This window comes from Mesoplodon bidens (genome assembly GCF_964165515.1).
Source record: "Mesoplodon bidens genome assembly, chromosome: 2".
NCBI classification, from domain to species: domain Eukaryota; kingdom Metazoa; phylum Chordata; class Mammalia; order Artiodactyla; family Ziphiidae; genus Mesoplodon; species Mesoplodon bidens.
In genome coordinates, this window is record NC_138177.1 from 102898379 (window position 1) to 102923244 (window position 24866).

Genomic DNA, 24866 nt, shown 5'->3' on the forward strand with positions numbered 1-24866 from the left:
TTTTTGATTGGGTTCTTTGGTTTTTTTAATTGAGCTGCATGAGCTGTTTATATATTTTGGAGATTAATCTTTGTCCATTGATTCATTTGCAAATATTTTCTCCCATTCTGAAGGTTGTCTTTTCATCTTGTTTATGGTTTCCTTTGCTGTGCAAAAGCTTTGAAGTTTCATTAGGTCCTATTTGCTTATTTTTGATTTAATTTCCATTACTCTAGGAGGTGGGTCAAAAAGGATCTTGCTGTGATTTATGTCATAGAGTGTTCTTCCTATATTTTTCTCTAAGAGTTTTATAGTGTACAGTCCTACATTTAGGTCTTTAATCCATTTTGAGTTTATTTTTGTATATGGTGTTAGGGAGTGTTCTGATTTCATTCTTTTACATGTAGCTGTCCAGTTTTCCCAGCACCACTCATTGAAGAGACTCTCTTTTCTCCACTTGTATATCCTTGCCTCCTTTGTCAAAGATTAGTTGACCACAGGTGCGTAGCTTTATCTCTGGGCTTTCTATCCTGTTCCATTGATCTATATTTCTGTTTCTGTGCCAGGACCATATTGTCTTGATTACTGTAGCTTTGTAGTATAGTCTGAAGTCAGGAAGTATGATTCCTCCAGCTCTGTTTTTTTCCTGTCAATATTGCTTTGGCTATTCAGGGTCTTTTGTGACTCCATACAAATTTTAAGATTTTTTGTTTTAGTTCTGTAAAAAATGCCATAGGTAATTTGATAGGGATTGCATTAAATCTGTAGATTACTTTACGTAGTGTAGTCATTTTCACAATGTTGATCCTTCCAATCCAAGAACATGATATATCTCTCCATTTGTTTGTGTCATCTTTAATTTCTTTCATCAGTGTCTTATAGTTTTCTGAGTACAGGTCTTTTACTTCCTTAGGTAGGTTGATTCCTAGGTATTTTTTTCTTTTTGTTGCAATGGTGATTGGGATTGTTTCCTTAATTTCTCTTTCTGATCTTTCGTTGTTATTGTATAGGAATGCAAGAGATTTCTGTGCATTAATTTTGTATCCTGCAACTTTACCAAATTCATTGATTAGCTCTAGTAATTTTCTGGTGGCATCTTTAGGATTCTGTATGTATAGTATTATGTCATCTGCAAACAGTGACAGTTTTACTTCTTCTTTTCCAATTTGTATTCCTTTTATTTCTTTTTCTTATCTGATTGCCATGGCTAGGACTTGCAAAACTATGTTGAATAAAAGTGGTAAGAGTGGATATCCTTGTCTTGTTCCTAATCTTAGAGGAAATGCTTTCAGTTTTTCACCATTGAGAATGATGTTTGCTGTGGGTTTGTCATATATGGCCTTTATTATGTTAAGGTAGGTTCCCTCTATGCCCACTTTCTGGAGAGTTTGTGTCATAAATCGGTGTTGAATTTTGTCAGAAGATTTTTCTGCATCTGTTGAGATGATCATATGGTTTTTATTCTTCAATTTGATAATATGGAGTATCATGTTGATTTGCATATATTGAAGAATCCTTTCATCCCTGGGAAATCCCACTTGATCATGATGTATTATCCTCTTAATGTGTTGTTAGATTCTGTTTGCTAGTATTTTGTTGAGGATTTTTGCATCTATGTTAATCAGTCTGTAATTTTCTTTTTTTGTAGTGTTTTTGTCTGGTTTTGGTATCAGGGTGATGGTGGCCTTGTAGAATGAGTTTGGGAGTACTCCTCCCTCTGTTATATTTTGGAAGAGTTTGAGAAGGATGCATGTTAGCTCTCTTCTGAACGTTTGATAGAATTCATCTGTGAAGCCATCTGGCCCTGGACTTTTGTTTGTTGGAAGATTTTTCATCACAGTTTCAATTTCATTACTTGTGATTGGTCTGTTCATATTTTCTATTTCTTCCTGGTTCAGCCTTGGAAGGTTATACCTTTCTGAGAATTTGTCCATTTCTTCCAGGTTGTCCATTTTGTTTGGCATAGAGTTGCTTGTAGTAGTCCCTTATGATGCTTTGTATTTCTGTGGTGTCTGTTGTATCTTCTCCTTTTTCATTTCTAATTTTATTGATTTGAGTCCTCTCCCTCTTTTTCTTGATGAGTCTGACTAGAGGTTTATCAATCTTGTTTATCTTCTCAAAGAACTAGCTTTTTAGCTTTATTGATCTTTGCTATTGTTTTCTTTGTTTCTATTTCATTTATTTCTACTCTGATGTTTATGGTTTCTTTCCTTCTACTAACTTTGGGTTTTGTTTGTTCTTTCTCTAGCTCCTTTAGGTGTAAGGTTAGATTGTTTATTTGAGATTTTTCTTGTTTCTTGAGGTAGGATTGTATTGCTATAAACTTCCCTTTTAGGACTGCTTTTGCTGCATCCCATAGGTTTTAGATCACTGTGTTTTCGTTGTCATTTGTCTCTAGGTATTTTTTGATTTCCTCTACGATTTCTTCAGTGATCTTTTTTTTTTTTTTTGCGGTATGTGGGCCTCTCACTGTTGTGGCCTCTCCTGTTGTGGAGCACAGGCTCCGGATGCACAGGCTCAGCGGCCATGGCTCATGGACTCAGCCGCTCCATGGCATGCGGGATCTTCCTGGACCAGGGCATGAACCCATGTCCCCTGCATCAGCAGGCAAGCTCTCAACCACTGCGCCACCAGGGAAGCCCTCTTCAGTGATCTTTTGGTTATTTAGTAATGTATTGTTTAGCCTCAATGTGTTTGTGTTTTTTACGATTTTTTCCCTGTAATTGATTTCTAATCTCATAGCATTATGGTCGGAAAAGATGCATGATATGATTTCAATGTTCTTAAATTTACTGAGGCTTGATTTGTGACCCAAGATGTGAATTTTCCTGGAGAATGTTAGTGTGCACTTGAGAAGAAAGTGTAATCTGCTGTTTTCGGAAGGAATGTCTTATAAGTATCATTAAATCTATCTGGTCTATTGTGTCATTTAAAGCTTGTGTTTCCTTATTAATTTTCTGTCTGGATGATGTGTCCATTGATGTATGTGAGGTGTTAAAGTCCCCCACTATCATTGTGTTACTGTTGATTTCCTCTTTTATAGCTGTTAGCATTTGTCTAATGTATTGAGGTACTCCTATGTTGGGTGCATATACATTTATAATTGCTATATCTTCTTCTTGGATTGATGCCTTGATCATTATGGAGTGTCCTTTTTGTCTCTTGTAACACTCTTTATTTTAAAGTCTATTTTATCTGATATGAGTGTTGCTGCTCCAGCTTTCTTTTGATTTCCATTTGCACGGAATATCTTTTTCCATCTTCTCACTTTCAGTCTGTATGTGTCCCTAGGTTTGAAGGGGGTCTCTTGTAGACAGCATATTGATGGGTCTTGTTTTTGTATCCATTCAATGATCCTGTGTCTTTTGGTTTGAGCATTTAATCCATTCACATTTAAGGTAATTATCAATATATATGTTCCTATTACCATTTTCTTAATTGTTTTGGGTTTGTTTTTGTATGTCCTTTTCTTCTCTTGTGTTTCCCACTTAGAGAAGTTCCTGTAGCATTTGTTGTGGAGTTGGTTTGGTGGTGCTGAACTCTCTTAGCTTTTGCTTGTCTGTAATGCTTTTGATTTCTCTGTTGAATCTGAATGAGATCCTTGCTGGGTTGAGGAATCTTGGTTGTAGGTTCGTCCCTTTCTTCACTTTAAATATATTGCACCTCTCCCTTCTGGCTTGTAGAGTTTCTGCTGAGAAATCAGATGTTAACCTTATGGGAGTTCCCTTGTATGTTATTTGTCATTTTTCCCTTGTTGCTTTTAATAATTTTGCTATGTCTTTAGTTATTTTCAATTTGATTACTATGTGTCTCGGCATGTTTCTCCTTGGGTTTATCCTGTATGGGACTCGCTGCGCTTCCTGGACTTGGGTGGCTATTTTCTTTCCCATGTTAAGGAAGTTTTCCACTATAATCTCTTCAAATATTTTCTTGGGTCCTTTTTCTCTCTCTTCTCCTTCTGGGACCCCTATAATGTGAATGTTCTTGCGTTTAATGTTGTCCCAGTGGTCTATTAGGCTGTCTTCATTTCTCTTCATTCTTTTTTCTTTAGGTTGCCTATCTCCACTTCATTTAGTTGTTTTTCTGGTGTTTTATCTTGTTCCTTCACCTGCTACATAGTCCTCTGTCTTTTCATTTTGTCTGTCTTTCTGTGAATGTGATTTTCATTCCACAGGCTGTAGGACTGTAGTTCTTTTTGCTTCTGCTGTCTACCCTTTGGTGGATGAGGCTATCCTGAGACAAACGTTTTAGATGGACCCAGAGGAAAACAAGAGATTCAGGGCTCTGACCTGACACAGCTCTTTTAGGGCTAGCTGGGACCCAGAATGTGGCTGTCCACATAATCTGAATATGTGCTCGCTCTATGTATCTATCATCTATCATCTTTTATCTATCTGTCTATCTATCTATCTATCTATCTATGTATCTTTCTACCTTTCTACCTGCTGTCTGCCTACTTACTTAACAAAATGTAACAGTGAAGTGTAAATACTGGCATTATAAGCAAATTTCACTTGTCTATAAAAACAGATGCTCAACACATATTTCTTGGATGAAGAAATGAATGACTTTTCTTCTGTGTACTTTCTGTTCAATTCTAAACCCCATGAGAACAGAGACCATGTCCGTTTTTGTTTGGTATTGCATTCCTAATGCATAAATGCAGTAGGATCTTAGAAATACTTTTTGTTTCAATGAAGTGTTTTTTTATTCTCTACATTAAACGTATGTTGCTTTTTAAAATTGAAATATAGTTGATATACAATATTATATTAGTTTCAGAAGTACTACATATTGCTTTGACATTTGCATATATTATGAAATGAACGCCTGTAACCATCTGTCCCCACACAAAATTATTACAATATTATTGATCATATTTCTTATGCTGTAAATTACATCATCATGGCTTATTTTATAACTGGAGGTTTGTACCTTTTAATCCCCTTCACCTATTTCACCCCTCCACCATGGCCCTCCCCTCTGGCAACCACCCGTTTGTTCTCTGTACCTATGAGTCACTTTTCATTTTGTTTAGTTAGTTTGATTTTTTAGATTCCGCATGTAAGTGAGATTATATGGTATTTGTCTTTCTCTGTCTGACTTATTTCACTTAGCATAATACCCTCTAGATCCATCCATGTTGTTACAAATGGCAAGCTTTCTCTTTTGTGTGGCTGAGTAATATTCCACTGTACATATACCACATCATCTTTAGCCATTCATCTATCGATGGAGTCTTTGGCTGCTTCCATGTCTTGGCTATTGTAAATAATGTTGCTATGAACACTGGAGTGTGTACATCTTCTCAAATTAGTGTCTTTGTTTTGTTTGGGTAAATACCCAGAAGTGAAATTGTTCGATCATATGGTAATTGTATTTCTAATTTTTTGAGGAGCTTCTATACTGTTTCCCACAGTGGCTGCTATGGAATTTACAATCTCACTGACAGTGCATGAGGGTTCCCTTTTCTCCACATCCTCACCAACACCTGTTATTTGTTGTCTTTTTGAAGGTAGTCATTCTGACAGGTGAGTGGTGGTATCTCACTGTGGTTTTAATTTGCATTTCCCTGATGATTTGTGATGTTGACATCTTTTTCATGTGTCTGTTGTCTGTCTGTATATATTCTTCAGAAAAATGTCTATTCAGGTCCTCTGCTCATATATTTTAATCAGGTTGTTTGTTTTTGATGTTGAGTTGACTGAGTTTTTGGTTTATGTTGGAAATTAACCTCTTATTGGATATATCATTTGTAAATATCTTCAGTAGGCTGCCTTTTCATTTTGTTGACAGTTCCCTTTGTGCAAAAGCTTTTTAGTTTGATGTAGTTTCATTCGTTTATTTTTGCCTGAGGGCAGTCAGTACAAGCTGTCCCATTTGTTCACACTGTCAGCTGGGTGGCATTTGCCTATCAGAGGAAATAGCTTAGTTAAGAAACTGAGGGTAGGGAAAATATCTGGAGGTGTTAACAGATTTTTTTCTGAAAGATACAGGAACTGGGGATATCCTCTGTTGTTTCTGATTGACTTCTCAGTAAGGTTAGAGGAAATGGTGGTCAAATCATGGTCAGAGGCATCTGGTAGAGGATGACAGATCCAGGAGTCAGTAAAATCTAATGCACATGCAGTGGTTTGGGAGAAACTTACCAGGAGGTTTTACTTCATGAAGAAGGCTCCAGGGGTGATTCTGAAAACAAAGATCATTCAAATCCATCTCTGCTCTGTGTCTCTTGGGGTCTAAAGTGCTCCCAATCCCAAGTGCTGCTGTTGTCAGCCCTCCATTGCTTCAAAATTAGTGTGTCCAATTGCAGTACTGATAATTTCACCTTTTTTGCAGTTATCCCCTAATCACACCCAGACTTTCCATTCAGAAAAAAAAGGTGCAAGACTTGGACATTTTAATAAAAGTTATAAACCCATGATGGCCCCCTCATTGGCCTGTGGGCCACTGCAGGGGGATTTGTTGATAGTGTGATCAGCCAAGTGGCAATTATCCTTATGATCTAGGACCAAGTCCATCCAACTACAGAATCCAGGTGGCTGAATCAGAATTAAGTTTGAATCTCCCAGGCTCCATTTTGGCTGAGCTGCCATCTGGAGGGTGTACCAACCAGGCTGGCCTGGGATTGCTATTAGGGGAGAGAAAGACATATCATGCCCAGGAGTGGTCAGGAAAAAAATCTCAGTTTTTCAAAGTGAGTCTATATCAACCCCCACCCCTTTTGTCCTGATCATTACCCAGAAAGCAGCCAAGAGGAAGTGACCCCTTTCTGAGGATAGCAGGATTCAGTGACCAAACTGCCTTACTAAAGTGCATGGACCAGGAGAATGTGAAGGAAGTAGAATTAGAAATTTTTTGAGTCAATTTTTGAGGAGGTCATTCCAGTGCTAGATGTCTGTGGATGGTAGGGAGCATGGAAGGTCCATCAAATATCTGTACTCTGTACTCTGTCTTCTTTGGTGTAAAGCAATTATACTCCAATAAAGATATAAAAAAAATTTAATACCACACACACAGAAATCTATACTATCAGCAGCCGAGGTGAGGGTAGAGGGGGAAGAGGGGAGGAGGGGTACAGAGGGAAGGAGCCTTCTAGGCCAGTAAGGCTTTACATTTATTTTTAGTTTCAAACAGGGTGGTGGCTGTTCATGGCTCCATCAAGTGAACTTGCAATGCTTTCGGCTGGTTCAACAATTTAAAGTGGGTAAAAACCCTCATGGTTGATACTGCCTTCTCTGGCTTTGGGAGCCCTTTGTCTCAGCAGCCATGGCCACATTCTTTTCTGGCTGGTGTCACTGGATTTCCTTCCTTCTGCTGACTTGGGCTTGGCTCATACAGTGGCAATTTTTTTTTTTTTAAGAGATTACTTCAACCTGAGGTATTTGCTGCCCCACTTTAAAAAAATATCCCTTTGGCTTCATTTAGTTCCAATGTAAATTTTCCAGGGCTGAGAATTGACAGTAAGAATATATGTAGAATTCTTTGTGTCAGTTTCTCATTCTCCAGTAGGTCACCTGCATCAGCATTAGAAACCCAATCCCAGGCAGGAAGAACTCAAATGTTAGTTAATGCCTCATCTATGGATTCCCAAGGGAGTTTCCCCTAAAAGAGCCACAACTCCATTATAGCAGCCAGCACCAGCTGCAAAACACCCTGAGACACTTTGCTGTTGTCTGAATGGGTCTAAGGTTGGCATGAGAGACTGTAGGAGTGACTGAGCCATAAAACAGTCCAGCTGTTGCCATCCAGGGTGAATATTAGTACTAATTATCACAGTGGGGACAGACCTGAAACTGACCACCAGATTGATGAGAAAGTCCCCTGCACAGAGGAGAGTCAGCAACACCCCAGGCACTGTTTCACACAGTTGACCTTCAACCTACTTCCCAGTACTCAGCCTGCAACACTTCAATTCCTCCTTATAATTGGCAAAAAAAACAAAAACAAAAACATTGGAGAACTATTAAATGCCTGATTGATCATAAAACTTGTTCAACATGTTCACTCCTAATTCCCAGGGACTTCCTCAAAATCAGGTGGCCTATGAGGCTCTCATCCTTCCTCATTCACATGTCTCTCTACAACCCCTTGTGGTCACCAAGACTGTCAAGAACTGTGAAGAGTCTGAGATTTTACCATCCTTACAATCTAAGCCAGCCTGCCACAATTTCATGGATGCTGGGAGAACACACAAGACTGGATCATAGACAAAGGATTTTGCTACTCACAGCACTAGCAGTAACCAGATCTCAGCACTTGTGCCAGTTTTGCAAGCCCCAGCTCCCTCGGGCAATTCACTGAAGGCCAGATGATACCTATACATGTGACAGATTGTGTTACAAGAGAGAAACCCTGAGTTTACGGCACCCAGACCTCTTATAATGGACAAAAGCAAACATGTACTGTCTCTATCTTCCAAAATTGTTTGTTATACAAACATCCTTAAAAAGATAATCCATAACAACAATAATCAGTCCTTGTGCTTGCAAGATGTACAGAAACATGAAAGATCCATGGAGAATTGCTTCCCAAAAATGAGCTTTAGCAACTACCTGAGTCACAGCATTTCCCCTAAATCTCTTGTGAGACATAGTCTATTTTCCAACCCTGTTTGTCACAGATTGGTGATGGGATAATAGTAGATGGCATGGAGCCCACAATGGTGATGACTGGGGGAGACGTTAATAGATGGAGGCAACAGGCAACACAAGATTTATTAGTTTAAAGGTTTTGGGGTTGCAAATGGCAGAAATCTACTTTGGTTAACGAAGTAAAAAGGATAAGTAAAAAGGATAATTTATTACAAAATTATGTAATAGCTCAGAGAAATGAAGAAAAAAGTTGAACGATTGGGTCTTTGGGAGGTCAGAAAGCAGGGCAAATCTAGGGATTTAGATCTAAGAACTAATGGACAGTCTCTCCAGGGTGTTTCTGTTAGGATGACCCAGCTCCAACATTTAAATTCTTGTGTCACACAGCTCAAGATTCAAATTTTCCTGTGAGAGAGTCTGATTGGCCTCTATTGGATCATATACCCATGTCTTGGGCAGGTGAGAGTAGGGATCTTAACAGATAATTGAACCAAGACTGCATTCATTGTGAAGGGGGAGTACCCAAAGAAATATCAAGACATTTCCCTGTTTATAAGATTCATTTTCTCAATCTTCTCCATACTGTGGGGGACACGGTTGCTAGGAATTCTGGGATCACATCTCCATTATGAGTGAGGGAAGAGAAAGAATCACAGGGAACAGCTCTGAGCGGCCAGGCTGGGTCACTACTCTGCATGTGGGGTTTGGGTGTGGGGTAGGGCATTAGGACAGGTTCCTATACCAGAACCATACAGAGAAATAAGGAGGGTACAGTTCCCTAAAGAATGGGAGTGTCACTACCAAAAGAAGGGAGCAAGAGTGATACTGGGCCGAGGAAAACAACAGATTTCCATCATGGTCACCAACCCTGCACTATCTTTCCTTCCAGCCTCAAATTTTGTGAGTCCTGATTTGAGCATATCTGTAGGAGAAAGAAAACTAAAGATGTTGCTGGTGACTTTTCACAGGTGGAGCAGCCCAGGCCAGGGTGGATGGGTTCTCCCTTTGGCCAGCATAGGGCCATAGCAGAAGGCTGTGGGATCTTGGACATTTCATCACTGGGTACTTAAGGCCTTTCTGGGGCCACTGGAAGACAGAGTCCAAGCCTGAGGAGTCTTCCATTAAATGCCACAAGCTTCTCAACAGAGAGCTGAAGAAAATCTATGAGGTGGACAGGGTCAGGGAGCCAGGTTTGCCATTTGGCACCTGGGGCCGAAGGGCCAGAAGAGGCAAGGAGCTTACTGGACCTCCTCTCATCCCAGGCCACTCTGCAAAAAGAAGTTCAGTCTAAAATGTCTAGTTCATAGGACAAGCTGGAGGTGGGAACTAGGGTGAGGTGTCACAGCAAAACTCTAAAACCAGATCCCAGCCAAGGACCCCTAAAGGCCAGGTACCTGCAGGTAGAGTCTGAAGACATTTCTTGAGACACCAAAGCCAGGGAAGGGAGTCATTTATGGAGTCTGTGAGTGGAAAGGAATAGAAAAAAAAAGTAATTTTGAACAAATGATGATAACTTTGTGAACATATAATGAAATATTTTCTTATGTAAGCATAAGAGCATCAGGTATGTAGGTAAGTGATAAAATTATATATCACATTATATAAAACAAAATTTATTATGTCACATATAATATGGTGTAAAACTATTATTGGCGCACTTCTCCTTGGATCTCCACGCAATTACTAGGGAAGTAATGTAGAAAGTCCCAACAGGAGAATGTCTTTGCTGCTACACAGAGTTCTTAGAGTCTGTCAACATAGACCCCCAGCCGCAGAGCTGCCCACGTGGAGCATGGCTCATAGAATAAAATCTGGGAACTAGGGAACTGGAAAATCTGAGATTTGGCAATCATTTGCAGGCCATGATTGCAGGTTCAAGATGTTAAGTTGTCATAAGAAATGCAAAGGATTTATCTATGGACCTTGATTCATAACCACAGGTAGTCAGCATTTACATCTCATCCTTGTGTGACTGCAAAAATTCTTTCCTCGGGAGCTTAGCATTTAATCCATGCTGGCATTTAAAACAACTCGACAAACAATCCAAACATTCGTCCACTGGGAAATGGATAAACGAAGTGTGGAACATCCATACAATGAAATACCACTTGGCGATAAAAAGAAACAAACTCGTGCTTCACACAACAATATGGATGGATTTCAAAAGCATTATGTTAAATGAAAGAAGCAAGACATAAAAGAACTACATACTTTATGATTACATTTACAGGAAATTTTAGAAAAGGCAAATTTATAGTGACAAAAAGTAGATGGTGTTTGCCATGAGGGAAGGGGATTTACTCCTAAGGGGCACAAGGAAACTTTTGGGGGTGATGAATATTTTCTATTTTTTGATTAAGATGGTGGTTAAATGACCATATACCTTTGTCAAAACTCATCAAATTGTATACTTAAAATTGGTGACTTGTTTTTACTGTGGTAAAATATATACATAAAACTTACCATTTTAACCATTAAATGTACAGTTCAGTAGCATTACTTATCTTCACAGTGTTGCACAAACATCACAAAAAGTTTTTCTTTACTCTGAAAGTTTTTCTTTACACTGTCCCCATTAAGCAATAACTCCCCATTCTCTCTTCCCCCAGGGTGACTTTTATTGTACATAAATTATACTTCAATAAAGCTGATTAAAAAAATTAACTGCCTCCATCTTGTCCCCCTGCCTACTCCCTAGCTGAGGTAATTTTTGTAGCCTCATATTGTACACGCCCCTGTGATTTCTCTCTGTGCTCCGGCCCTGCGTGCCCAGGCCATGGAGATCATCTTCCTCTCCAGAGTATCCACAAAGCACACAAGTGCATGGCTTCCCCAGGTTATCTGAGGACTTTACTCTTTGGTCCTTATCTCTACAGCAAGACATCTCTTCCCTCTCTCCACCTCTCCACGAATCTTTTTGCTCAGCCCAGCCTACCAGGGTCTAGCTTTGAGCAACACCCCTCCACACACACACACACCCCAACAGCTTCTCCCTTCAATAGTGACACGACCTGTTTGTATGTCTCCCCCACCCACAGGTCCCTGACCCCCTTTCCCTTAGCAATTATTTCCTCCTTAATAGTCAGCTAAGTCCAACTCGGACTTCACACTTATATCTTAAATAGTATAAAGCTGATTTAAAGGCCACGGGAAGAGAAAGACTTCGTGTTTTCTCCTAAAAAGACAGGAATCTTTTCTATGTCATCCTTCTATAATGACCTCTGTCTAAGCTCACCCTCCCGAGGAGAGGGAGCTTACTGCCCAAAGTGTCCTATTCTATTGTTGTAGCAAAAACTATTAGACTCTGACTGTTGGTCTTTCTGTCCTTTAAAGGGACAGAGTAGAATGTTCCCCTCCCTATCCACTCGCCTTCCCCCTCTTCTCCCTAAGCCTTCCTCTCTCCTTTTCCCCAAGCTAAGGGCCAGGGTGAGCTTGGTTAAAAAAGAAATCCCATCTTTTCACAAGAGGTGCTATCAAAGCAGCTGTGGAGTGTCTGCCTAAGGGAGTAGCCATTTAGAGTCCATTTCCTATTCGTGAAGCCCGAGGGGACACAATCTGATAACGGGAGACTAAGGAAAGAAATGAACACATTCAATCATGGAAAAATGAAGATGGGTGTGCCACGTATTCCAGGTTGGACCACCTCAAAGGAGGCTGGGCTTGGCTGTCCACCAAGACTCCTGGGTGGGGTTGGAGTATTGAACCCCGCCCCCTACATTTCTGGGGAACTTGCAAAGGCAACAGATCGCTCCCGTGGTGTATGCTGCTAGGGCCCCGCTCTCCCTTTGATGTACTGAACAAGATTTGCCGGTGGAGGTAGGGAAAGAATTCTGGGACAAGACCGACCCTGTGGACAGGTAGCAGGGTTTCTTTGAGAAGGAGAGAAATACATGGAAAAGAGGTTAGAAGAAGATTAGAAGAAAGATGCAAAGATAGGGAGTGATGTTAGAGACCAGGCATGCCCATGAGGCACTCTTTATGAATAACTTAACTTCCTAAGTGGACTCTTGGAAAAATCACTTTTAACCCTCAGTTTTGTTTTTGTTTTTTTTTGCTGTACGTGGGCCTCTCACTGCTGTGGCCTCTCCCGCCGCGGAGCACAGGCTCCAGACGCACAGGCTCAGCGGCCATGGCTCACGGGCCCAGCCACTCCGTGGCACGTGGGATCCTCCCGGACCGGGGCACGAACCCTTGTCCCCTGCATCGGCAGGCGGACTCTCAACCACTGCGCCACCAGGGAAACCCTAACCCTCAGTTTTAATCCCCTCCCTCCACCACCTTGTATTATAACTCCCTTCACCTTAATGGAAATCCACCCCCCACTTCTCCTCTCTTGCCCACAAAGCACAGTCTGATCATCTGTACTGGCTTGTGTGATGGTATTTTAGAAAATAAAGGGAGTGTATAATAAAGTGTGGCCCGCCCCACACTCACACCTCCACCGGTGCAAGTGGAGGGACCCACTGAGGGGAGGGACTATGCCTAGGAATTCCAGGCAGGGAGCAGCTGTGAGATTTCCTGAGGTCCCCAGCAGAGCTGGGAGCAGAGGGAAGCACGTGACATTGAAGAACAAACAGCTCCTGATAGACAACTCAGGCAGAGCACAAGACAAAACCTTTCCAAATATTTGCGGAAGAAAGTAACTTTTTAAGGAGGGAAAGATGATATTTGGGCCACAAGTGGATCAGGTTGTAGACATTTTACTTCGCCCCAATGTAGGGAAGCAAGTTGCAATGGATTTGTCAAGGTCAAGGCCACATTTTCTAGAGTGGAGCTTTGGGTGAGGATATAAAATTTACACAAAAACTATATTAAGGAAAACTAAGAAGCAACAAGCTGGGATAGATGTTCCACACCAAGTGATAAGCAAAGAATTATGATCTCAATATAGAGAAAGTGCCTCCAATTCAGTGAGAAAAGACAACATAACAGAAAACTGAAAATGATAGCATGCACAAAACAGGATAAAGTGAGGAGTGTTCATTTGCAAGGGACTACTTGTAAAGTTAGGAACAACCAGTGAAGTTATCAGATATCCCTTTTCTGTGTGAAAAGTCAGAGGGAAATGTTACAGGAACCCAGACTGAGAGAGGGTCAATCAAGTTAGAAGAGCAATGAACTCTGTTTTGAAGACACAACCTGTCAGAGGCAACCTCCCAGTAGAGGGCCAAGGGAGTAAACACTTTGACTTTATTCCCTTCCCACCTCCAATCTCCTGCCAGCCTCTCCACTGGCTGAACCCAGCAGGGACCCAGAGGGCACCAGGGCCATGTTGATGAAACCCATGGAGGTCAAATTTCTAGGGTGAGAGCAGAATGGAGAAGGGGAAGAGAGGCAAACAGAAGATATTCATCACTGAAGGAAAGAATATGAAAATGAAATACACAGAGAAAGAAATATTAAGGGCCTATTGGCCACATGATGTAGGCTCAATCTCACCAATCATTAAAAGCTCAGATTCTGAAGTCAGACTTCCTGAGACTACCTGGTCTGCTACTTTATTATGGAATCTTGATCAGGTCTTGTTTTCATCATTGGGGGTAATAAATGGAGTAATAATAGCACCTATATCATAGAGTTACTGTAGGGATCAAATGGAAAAAGGTATGTAAAGCCCTGGGCTGGGGTCAGCATGGGGGAAGCAATCAATACATGATATTTTTTTCCCTTTCAAATTGGTAAATGGTAAAGATCTATAAGACTTGGAAATGGCAAGGTTGTGGGGCAAAGGACACTCTCAGATGCATTTTATTGGGAGTATGAATTGGTGTACAACATTTTGGGGGGATAATTTGACAGTATTGTACTTCAAAATAGGAGTAAACAATTCCATGTCTAATGATTTATCTTACACAGTTACTTTCAGGAATTCATAAGACTATATATATACAAAGATATTCAATGCCATATTGTAAGTGGGAAAAGTTGGAAATAACTTGAATTTATATAAGGGAATTTTATGTACGCATTTGTGCTGGTTATCTATTGCTGTGTAACAAATTATCTTCTGAAACATCAGAAACTTAGCAGCTTAAAAGCAGCAAAAATTTATCTTCTCACAGTTTGTGCGGGGCAGGAATCCCTGCATGGCTTAGCTGGGTACCCCTGGCTCAAGGCCCCTCATGAGTTTGCAGTTGTACTATTGATCAAGGCTGTGAGCCATCTGAAGGCTCAAAAAGGGAAAGGGGGAGGATAAGACATAGATCAAGATAAGCCTTTTTTACTCCTGCATTGGGCTCCCCATCTGGCTTGGACGGGCGTATGTATCCTCTCTTCCTGTTGGAGTAATAAGACTCACAACAAGGGTTTGGGCTTTAGAGTGGAAGGAACCAGAGGAGGCCTTCTGCCCTGTCTTGATCTTAGCCTCTCCAGGCCAGGCTAATTTAGGTAAGAGCTCTTCTCTTTTGAGAGAAAACACCGGTGGTCTAGAGTTGAAGTCCAAGCTAACTGCAAGATTTTGTTTCTCCTTGCTTTGTTCTCGGTGACTATATTTTCTCTTGGTGTCTTAGACGAAGGGATTGGCATTTGAAACAGAATTAAGATATCTTGTATTCCAGCAGGTCTGAGCTAAATCCACGTCTCAATGTGTCACCCCCTTCAAACACATTTGACTACACATGTTATGAAGACATTCATCATGGTCCTTCTAAGTCTTCTCATCTTGAGGCTAACCACTCCCCGTTTCTTACCATTTTCCCTCAAATGAGATAGGTTTTATATCCTTTATCATTAGGTCACTCTCTAAAGTAGTTGTACTCCATAATACTTGAGGGTGAATTCATTCATTTGGTAATAAATATTCTAATTTATCAATGTCCTTCTCAAAACATCATCATGGCATGGTAGTGTTTTAAGGACAGTGTATTAGTTAAGATGCTTTAGATTACACAAAAAAGAAAAATTGACCTCGAGCTGAGTTAAACAATAATGGAATTCATTAGTTCGCAAAACAAAGAGTCTAGAAGTTGTAAAGATCTGACAGGATTGGAAGGAGAGGTTTACATTGTGGTAGGGGCTCTGGCTCTGCTTGTCTATCATGGTCTCGGCTTAGCTTCAGACCTGGTCCTCAGGCAGGGGTTTCTCCTGTTAACGAAGTACCCGCAGCCATTCCACTCTTATCAAGGCAAGTCATGCCCACGCAGAGAACGGAGAGCTTCCCGTTCCTTAAGCACAAAGCCGAAGGGGCTTTGGCTGGATCAGACCAACTTGGGCCACCTTTCCAGCCCTGACCCAACCACTGTCTGCCCTGTTTGCTTTGTGGAGGTGCCCACTTCTGAGCCAATGACTTGTGGAGGTGCCCACTTCTGAGCCAATGGCTGCTGCCAAGAGGAGGCGGCTTCCAAGCCAGTCAAATCCTCCCTTTCCTCAGCACCTAGAGGTAGGAAAGTCTCACTCATATCCCATAGCTGGGACATATAGAGCGTGCTAGGGAGAGAGGAAAGGGAACTTGACTCTTCTATCAGGTCTTCAGCTTGTGGTTATTCAGTCAGGACTGTGTGCCAGCTCTTCTTTTAGGCCCTGGCAAGACTGCCGAGGACAAAATGGATAAAGTCCCTGCTGTCAGGGAGGGGAGACAGAAAACAAACAAACACATAAATAAGTAGGTAGGGTAAGAACTCTGGAAAATGATGAGGCACTGCGATTCTCTAGAGGGTAGTTGGGGAGACCTCTCAGGAAAGGTGACATTGTGGGGTGGGGGCTGTGCACTGAGGTGGCTGAGCCGACAAGGAGCCCCTGCTGCCCTGTGCACATGCCGGGCCCTCCCGTGGGCCAGCTCCTGCTGATGTCAGCTCCCCGAAGGGCTGCTCCACCTCAGCCATTCTTCAGATATCCCTCCTGTCCCACTGTTTGAAATGACACCTTTTCTTATTCTAAATTCTAAAATATCTCTGGCCTTGGGACTTCCCTGGTGGCGCAGTGGTTAAGAGTCCGCCTGCCAATGCAGGGGACACGGGTTCGAGCCCTGGTCCGGGAAGATCCCACATGCCGCGGGGCAACTAAGCCCGTGCGCCACAGCTACTGAGCCTGCGCTCTAGAGCCCGCGAGCCACAACTATTGAGCCTGTGTGCCACAACTACTGAGCCCATGTGCCACAACTACTGAAACCCGCGAGCCTAGAGCCCGTGCTCCGCAGCGAGAAGCCACTGCAATGAGAAGCCTGCGCACCACAGCATAGAGTAGCCCCCGCTCGCCGCAACTAGAGAAAGCCCCTGCACAGCAACGAAGACCCAACACAGTCAAAAATAAATAAATAAGTAAATAAATAACTTACTTTAAAAAGATTGCAGCCTTTTTTAAAAAAAATAATTAAATAAATAAAATACCTCTGGCCTCATTTCTGTCCCTTTCTGCCCTCCTCCGTCCATCTATCCATTCAGGATCCAAGGGCCAGGCAAGAATGCACCTGCTGAAGGCAGCCAACTGGGTGGTGGATGCTGGGGAGAGGTGGGAACTGTGGCAAAGGCATTAGCCTGACAGGCGGCCTCGCCCGGGCTTCAGCTGACTGCTGCTGAGAGGCCCCAGGGCTCCGGAGGGTAGAGTCACTCATTTCCCAGCTAGAAATTTGGAATCACGTGTGAAATCTAATTTCTAATCATCAGAGGAGACCGATTTGATTAGCGTTTTGTTTCGGTGACCACGTCGTCGGTGGGTGGTATGGCCTCCAGTTTGCTTCCTCTGGAGACACAGTGATTCCGAGTTTCTGGAGGGGGGCCCAGACCCTACGCTGGGAGCCACAAAGCAGCATGTGGACTCTCCTCTCCTGGCAGCTGAGGGGTGACCCCAAGGCCCGGCCGCACTCCAGAAGCCCACCCCCAATGAGGGGACCATCCGAAGGGGGAGCTCCTGGCCCACCCACCCGATTCACTATAGGTGTGCTTCCTTTCTTTGAGACTTATCCAAATTTCTGGAACATTCTACAGGCTGTTAGCCCTAATAACCAATAACCCTCCCATCCTGCCTGCCACCCCATCAGGCCCTCTTGCCCTCCCCCCAGCAAGGCTCCCGTGTTCCCTGCACCCAAGCTTTCCAGTCACCAGGTGCCCATTTGAGAAGTGATTTAGAAGAAATAAGGGAGGGAGCACTAAGTAAGCATAGAAAGCCTGAGGTGGGAGAGTGCTTGTCACATCCCGGGAAGCACAAGGAGTGAGGGCCAAACATGTGGGGCCTGGTGGACCACGGCAAAGACTGAGAATGGGAAGTAGGGAGGAAATGAACCATGTCTTCAAAGCCAGGGGCCTGATTTTTAAAAAATATTTATTTATGTAATTTATTTATTTTCCTTATTATTATTTTTTTTGCCTGCATCAGGTCTTAGTTGCGACATATGGGATCTTTGTTGAGGCATGTAGGATCTTTTCGTTACGGCACGGTCTGCTTGGCTTTCTCTCTAGTTGCGGTGCGTGCGCGTCTCGATAGTTGTGGCATGTGGGGTTTTTTTTCTCTCTAGTTGTGGCATGCGGGTTTTTTTTTTTTTCTCTCTGTAGTTGTGGCACATGGGGTCCAGGGCACCTGGACGCTGTAGTTTGAGGCACACAGGCTCTCTTTGAGGCACACGGGCTTAGTTGCCCCACAGCATGTGGGATCTTGGTTCCCCGACCAGGGATCGAATCTGCGTCCCCTGTATTGGGAGGTGGATTTCTTTACCACTGGACCACCAGGGAAGTCCCAGGGCCTGATATTTAAGCTATGGTTGCCAGACCGTTGGTTGCTATGTCACTGCCATCTCCACTTGTTCCTCGCTGCAGAGTTCATCTGCCATTAATGTCTGCAAATACTAGACACTTGTTTTCCCTGCCTGCCCTGAAGCTGGGGCGTGAGCAAGTGATCCAAAATCTAAACTGCTTCCCTAAATTGCAGTTTAGGATTAGGTAGATTGGAAAGGGGAGAGACTACAAGCCAAGGGCCAGTCAGGAGGCTTTTGCCCAATTCTAGGACAGAGATAAGCTGTGTCTGAATATCAATAATGGTCATAGGACAAGAGATGAGGGGTGGACGAGACAGAGATGGAAATGACATGCTCTGGCAATGGGATGTGAACAGAAAGGGAGAGAGAAGTGGGGTGAGGAAGCAGTGGGGGGAAAGTGGCAGAGCCGGGAGCAAGAGTAATAGCGTGGCTAGAGAAACTGACTTCAGTGATGTGGTGGCAGTCCTTCTGACAGGGAGTGCATCCACACGTAGGGGAAGGGAAAAGCCTCCCATCTTCGGTGAGGAGTATCTAGAAAGCGAGAATAGAAACTATTCAGACTCATTCACAGATCCGGTCTCTGTGTATGTTATTCATTCTGCCTGGCGGGCTCTTTGCCTAGCAAACTCCTATTCATCCCTCTATACCCAGATTAATTGCTACCTTCTCCAAGAAATCTTCTTGAACTTCCTTAAGGCAGAATTATTTCTTTTTCTAGGTTTCTGGAGCCCTTCACTGACACCTGCATCCTATCACTTGCTACATACAATGCATTGTCATTTTTCTGTTTCCTGTTTAGTACTAGATGGCAGGTGCCCCTCCTTAAGGGGCAGCTTAATAATTTTGTATCCCTGGCATTTAACACTGTGCCTGAAATATAATCATCAAATGAGTGATGAATGGTTGAATAAAATATTGATGATGGAAAAAAAGGTAGAGGTTAAAAGTGGTAGCAGAAGGGGGGTGAAATGTTGAAATATTAAAGTTAGGATATTGAGACATTCATAGAGAATGGTGGAACAGATGAAGTTATCCTTGGAAGCTCTTAGAAGATTCTATATGTAGAAGGAGGAGATCTAAATCTTTGAGCTAATACCAAAATGGAGAAGAATTACGATCATTACCTGAGAATAGCTCAAGAAGAAATAGGCAGAGAAAAACAGATGACATATTAGATTAAGTTGAAAGGTAGAGCCCAAAGAGAACCTGAAGGTCAGGAAATCATGAGAGTGTCTTCTTCAGAATTTCTGGAAACATAACAGTGACATTTTATGACTCAGTCACACAATGCAATCATGAAAGTCTTACATACTCAAGATTGATATTTCCACGACATGCAATGTAAGGGGGTTGGTGCATTCTCAGTCTGCAGATGGTAGAAACATGATAGATTTGTGGCATTTTTCTGGGGGCCGATCTTGCAGCTGGGCCAGTGGCATTTGTTTCATTGTTTTCATTCTTCTTCCCCTGCCTCAGGACCATTTGGGAAAATTAAAGTTATACCAGCTCTAATGATGCTTTTATTTTCTCCATTTCGTATCTACATTTTCAGAGTGTACTCTATCTCAGTGGCTCTCAACTCAGGAAGATTTGAGCCTTTCCGCTGCCCTCCTCCCAAAATGGAGACATTTTTGTAACTGGCATCTATTGGGTAGAGACCAGGGATGCTGCTAAATATCTTAATGCACAGGAAAGCCCTCAACCACAAAGAATGATCAGGCCCCAAATGTCAATAGTGCTGAAGTTGGGAAGTCCTGTAGAGTCTGTCCTATATTAACAGAACAGATATCATGCCAGTTCCTTGGCTGGCCAGCTTTAAAATTTTGTGGTTCTTAACAAATGCAGAAAATGTGGAGCAAGTTCCTTTATTTCCATTTCTGAGGTTAAAACGACACTTTATCAATATAGCTTACACAGCACTTCAAATTTTATCAATCTAAAGTCCATTTCAAAAGGGGAATTCCTCAGGTACTTTTTGGGCTAACACTAAGAGGTGTTTAGTTTAACAAGTACTTAGGTGACATTGCTAAAGGGCTATAAAAACAGTGATGATCAAAACAGGATGACAGTAGTCACTGAAATCATGCCCAGAGTCTTAGTAGAGTTAGGGGTAGTAGGAAGTAGGAGTGAGTGGGGGCCGGCACATGCCTGTGTCTCACGTCCCAGGCCTGGCACTTACCAGTCATTGGCCTTGGGCAGTTGCCTCTCTGTGCTTCAGTTTTCTCTTTGGAGATGAGGATTATAGGGCAGACTTACCTCTTAGTGAAAATTAACTATTAACACATAAAAAATGGTTAGAAATCACTTAATAAGGTTACCAGAACGGTGGGCACTTCTATTTACTGGTCAGAGTGATGCCAGCGCATGACAATGGCATGAAGATAGTTTACATTTTCTTTGGCAGGACAGCTTTAAAATTTTGTGCTTCTTAACAAATGTCAAAATGTTGGCATGATTCTCATTATTTCCATTTTTGAAGTTAAAGCAGGACATTGTTGGTATATCTTGTCTTGCAGTTCAAATTGACACAAATTAAAAAGTGTGGCTACACTGTGTTTCTTCAGGGAATCACTGACAGTTATGACAGGAGAGCAAATATCTGCACAACTCCTGAGACAAGAGGCATTATCCCAAAGCTGTCGTTTTCCCAGTTGTGTGATGCGCCACAAGAGGGTACCAGAGACTTCTTTTGAAAACTTAAGCGGGCCGTTTGGGTTTTGTTTATATTGTAGCCAAAATAGTCACTGGATGGTGCCCAAAGACTTCTTTTGAAAACCTACATAGCCAGTTATTCGTTTGGTGTTTAAATCATGGTAAAAATAATATATGGTTATCATATTTAATTGGACCAATACAATACATGAGGTCAAGGGCAAACATCTCAATTCAACATAGACCAAATCTATTTTCTCTGCTCTAGATCCTGGTCATAGGAAAAGTCCTGGAGAAAAATGTTCTTTATCTATTAAAGTTTTAGTGAAAAAAAATGTAAAAATCACGCTCCACTGGTGGTGATTTAGCAGCCCCATCACCTAGAAAGGATGGGGTCCTTAGGATCTGCTATACGAAGCCCCATTTCCCAGCTTTGCTGGATTACTGTGAAGAAAGATCTGTGTTGGTGACTCCGGTTTCTTTTCCATTGCAAGTTTATACCTGAGCAAAGAAGCACTCTAGGAGCACAGTAGCAGGGCTTTTTGGAGTCCTGGGCATTATTCAAAGTAAACCTCAAAATATGGTTTTAGACAGACATGCAGGGCCTTGGGCTAACAAAACCTCACAGCCCTGTCCCTGTCTCCTGCCCTGGGGCCAATCCTCTGAGCCTGGGCAGGGTCTGAGGAAGTCCCACAGGCTGGTTGGGCCCCAGGAAGTGGGGAAGAGGGACACATTCAAAATAGCACGTGTGTTGGGCTTCCCTGGTGGCGCAGTGGTTGAGAGTCCGCCTACCGATGCAGGGGACGCGGCTTCGTGCCCCGGTCTGGAAAGATCCTACGTGCCGCCGAGCGGCTGGGCCCGTGAGCCATGGCCGCTGAGCCTGCGCGTCCAGAGCCTGTGCTCCGCAACGGGAGAGGCCACAACAGTGAGAGGCCCGCGTACCACACACACAAAAAAAGGCTGAGAGGGTAGAGTAGAAGAGGGAGGAGAAGCAGCTAATGACTGATGGCCACTCTCTGCTGGCGCAGGCTTAGCGCCCACCCAAGGCTGACTCACTGAATCCTCAAAAGAACTCTACCTGTTTGGTGCCTTTACCTTCATTTGACAGATAGGCAAACTGAGAATTTGAGAAGTTACTCTTTCAAGGCCACACAACTGGTAAGAGATGGAACCAGGAAACAAACCAGAAAGTTAAGAAATGCCAAGTAGGCCGGGGTCGGGGGTGGCGAGGGCGGTGGGCCGTGCTGGGGGGCCCGGGCTCCGAGCTCACGCCAGCCCGCCGCCCCCAGGACGTGTTCCTCATGATCCGGCGCCACAAGACCACCATCCTCACAGATGCCAAGGAGTCGAGCAATGTGTTCGAGCTAAAGTGCATCGTCGAGGGCATCCTCAAGCGGCCGCCGGACGCGCAGCGGCTGTACAAGGACAACCAGCTTCTGGACGACGGAAAGACATTGGGCGAGTGTGGCTTCACCAGCCAGACAGCACGGCCTCAGGCCCCAGCCACTGTGGGGCTAGCCTTCAGGGCAGATGAGGCCTTTGAGGCCCTGCGCATCGAGCCCTTCTCCAGCCCACCTGAGCTGCCGGATGTGATGAAGCCACAGGACTCAGGAAGCAGCGCCAATGAACAATGAGAACAGTGAGAGGCCCCCCAACTGCCCTATCCCCCCAATAAAAGAGATTTGGGTGTCAAAAAAAAAAAGAAGAAATGCCAAGTACGTGAAAGTTGTTTTTTTTTTTTGCGGTACGTGGACCTCTCACTGTTGTGGCCTCTCCCGCTGCGGGGCACAGGCTCCGGACGTGCAGGCTCAGCAGGCATGGCTCACGGGCCCAGTTGCTCCGCGGCACGTGGGATCCTCCCGGACCGGGGCACGAACCTGTGTCCCCTGCATCAGCAGGCGGACTCCCAACCACTGCGCCACCAGGGAAGCTCCAAGTATGTGAAATTTTAGTAGAGGTGGACAACTAACTCTCCATAACCTTTAGTATTTACTCTGTGGTGGTTGTTCTCAGAGGGGCATATGGAAAGTAGGTTCTTTGCTCTCTTTCTTTGACTGAAGGAGCAATGACCACAGAAGATATGGTTGTGACTTAGGCACTGCCCAGCGGAAGGGATTCAGTCCTCTCTAAGGAGGTCCCAGGATGCTGGGTGGTCTCCGGTTCAGAGTAGAATGAGCCACCTCAATGGGCCATGGCCTACCTAGTAAAAACTTCCCGGCTTTCTCCAAGATGGTAGTTTCCCTCTACTGTTTATCAGTATGCTATAAAAAGAAAAGTGCTTGTAAACAACTTGAGTGCATGAACAATCTAATTAAAATAATTAAAGTAATAGCTTGTGAAAAAAGTAGTAAAACTAATTATTATGGAGTAGCAGTGTGGGAAGGTGAAAATTGCTGACAGTCTTTAGGTCTAAGCTGCTTCATTTGGCACAGAAAAACACAGTTTACCAGGTCCCTTCTGAGGATATGGTTCCTCCCTCCCAACCTAGATTTAAACTCTATTGCTTCTCATCTCAACGTTTGATTTTCTTCTTGGCAGCAGCCATATGCAAGTGACCTTCCAATGGTTCTAACTCCAAATTGTTCCTTAGGGTCAAATGTCTGACTTTTTTCTTTTTAACTCAGAGAATCATGAAAGTTTAGAATCTGAGACCCTATGCACTGAAGGAACATATAGACTCCTAGTAAATGATCCACGGATGCGTGACTCCCTTTGCCGACGTTTCCATGTGATGACTAGCCACTCTTTGCTCAAGTACCTTGCAGAGGCAAGGAAATGCAGCTGTGGCTGCTCTGACTGCTGTCAAATACCCTTTTGTTTCTGTTTTAAGCTATCCTCTGTCCCTTTAATGTCCCACTACTCTTTGTTCTATCCCTCAGGGCCATAGAGAATAAGAAAAATGCCACTTCCAGGTATTTGAAGGCAGGACTGTGTCAGCTCATGCCTTCCCAGTATCTAGTCCCAGCACCAAACCTGCTAAGTGTTCTACCTCCACGAGATAGAGCCTGGTTGAAAGGTCTCACAGTTTACCTAGGAGGGGTATTTACCTGAAACGTCCAAATACAGTCCTACAGAGGTGAGGACCATAGTCTTTGCTGGGAAGAGTAATAGTCATATCTGAGGGGAAATGGAACATCAGGTCAGAAGGTAGAACAGCGGACAAGAAAGATATCAAACAGCAAATTTGTTCGCTCAGAGGGTCAGGAGTAGAGGAGAAGCAGTAAGAAGTACAGGTAGAGAAAGGCAATTCAGAACTAAGACCGTGGAAGAGTAAAGTTTTACAGGAGCTCCCCTTTCATTACATAGTGATTCATACGTAGCCTATGGTCATGCAGGGCCAGATCCCCTCAGTTTAACACTGGTAGCTCTTCAATTATTCATCATACGACTGCTATTGAAACTGCCTTTATAATCCATGCTAGAATCTTGTTGAACAGCTCATTAAATAACATCATTAGTTGGTAGAATCCACCTGACACTTTGGGGTAATAGTGTGTCGCAGAGGCATTTAAAATGTATACCAGGGGCTTCCCTGGTGGCACAGTGGTTGAGAGTCCGCCTGCCAATGCAGGGGACACGGGTTCGTGCCCCGGTCTGGGAAGATCCCACATGCCGCGGAGCGGCTGGGCCCGTGAGCCGTGGCCGCTGAGCCTGCGCATCCGGAGCCTGTGCTCTGCAACGGGAGAGGCCACAACAGTGAGAGGCCCACATACTGAAAAATAATAATAATAAAAAAAATGTATACCAGAGCATGGAGCAGACTCTCTTTGCTCAGGAAAAGTCACTATAGTGGACCCTCTTAGTTATGTAAACATAGATTGATTAAGTACGTGGAAAGCACTTAGCGTAACCAGTAATATCAGCACACATTACCTCCCCCCTTTAGACTAAGTGAGTCTCAGGGTTCTTGGACATGGAGGTAAGTGAGGCAGAGGTGGCTTTCAGGAGAGAGATAC

At 43.4% G+C, this 24866-nt stretch overlaps 1 protein-coding gene across 1 annotated transcript; it reads left to right on the forward strand.

Annotated features, from left to right (window-relative positions):
• Positions 1 to 22200: 22200 nt before the first annotated feature.
• On the forward strand, positions 22201 to 22574 carry LOC308612026 (elongin-B-like). The gene has a single exon (XM_081224228.1). It carries the CDS (start codon positions 22212 to 22214, stop codon positions 22542 to 22544), a length of 333 nt encoding a protein of 110 aa, XP_081080354.1. The 5' UTR covers positions 22201 to 22211; the 3' UTR covers positions 22545 to 22574.
• The last annotated feature ends 2292 nt before the right edge of the window (positions 22575 to 24866 follow it).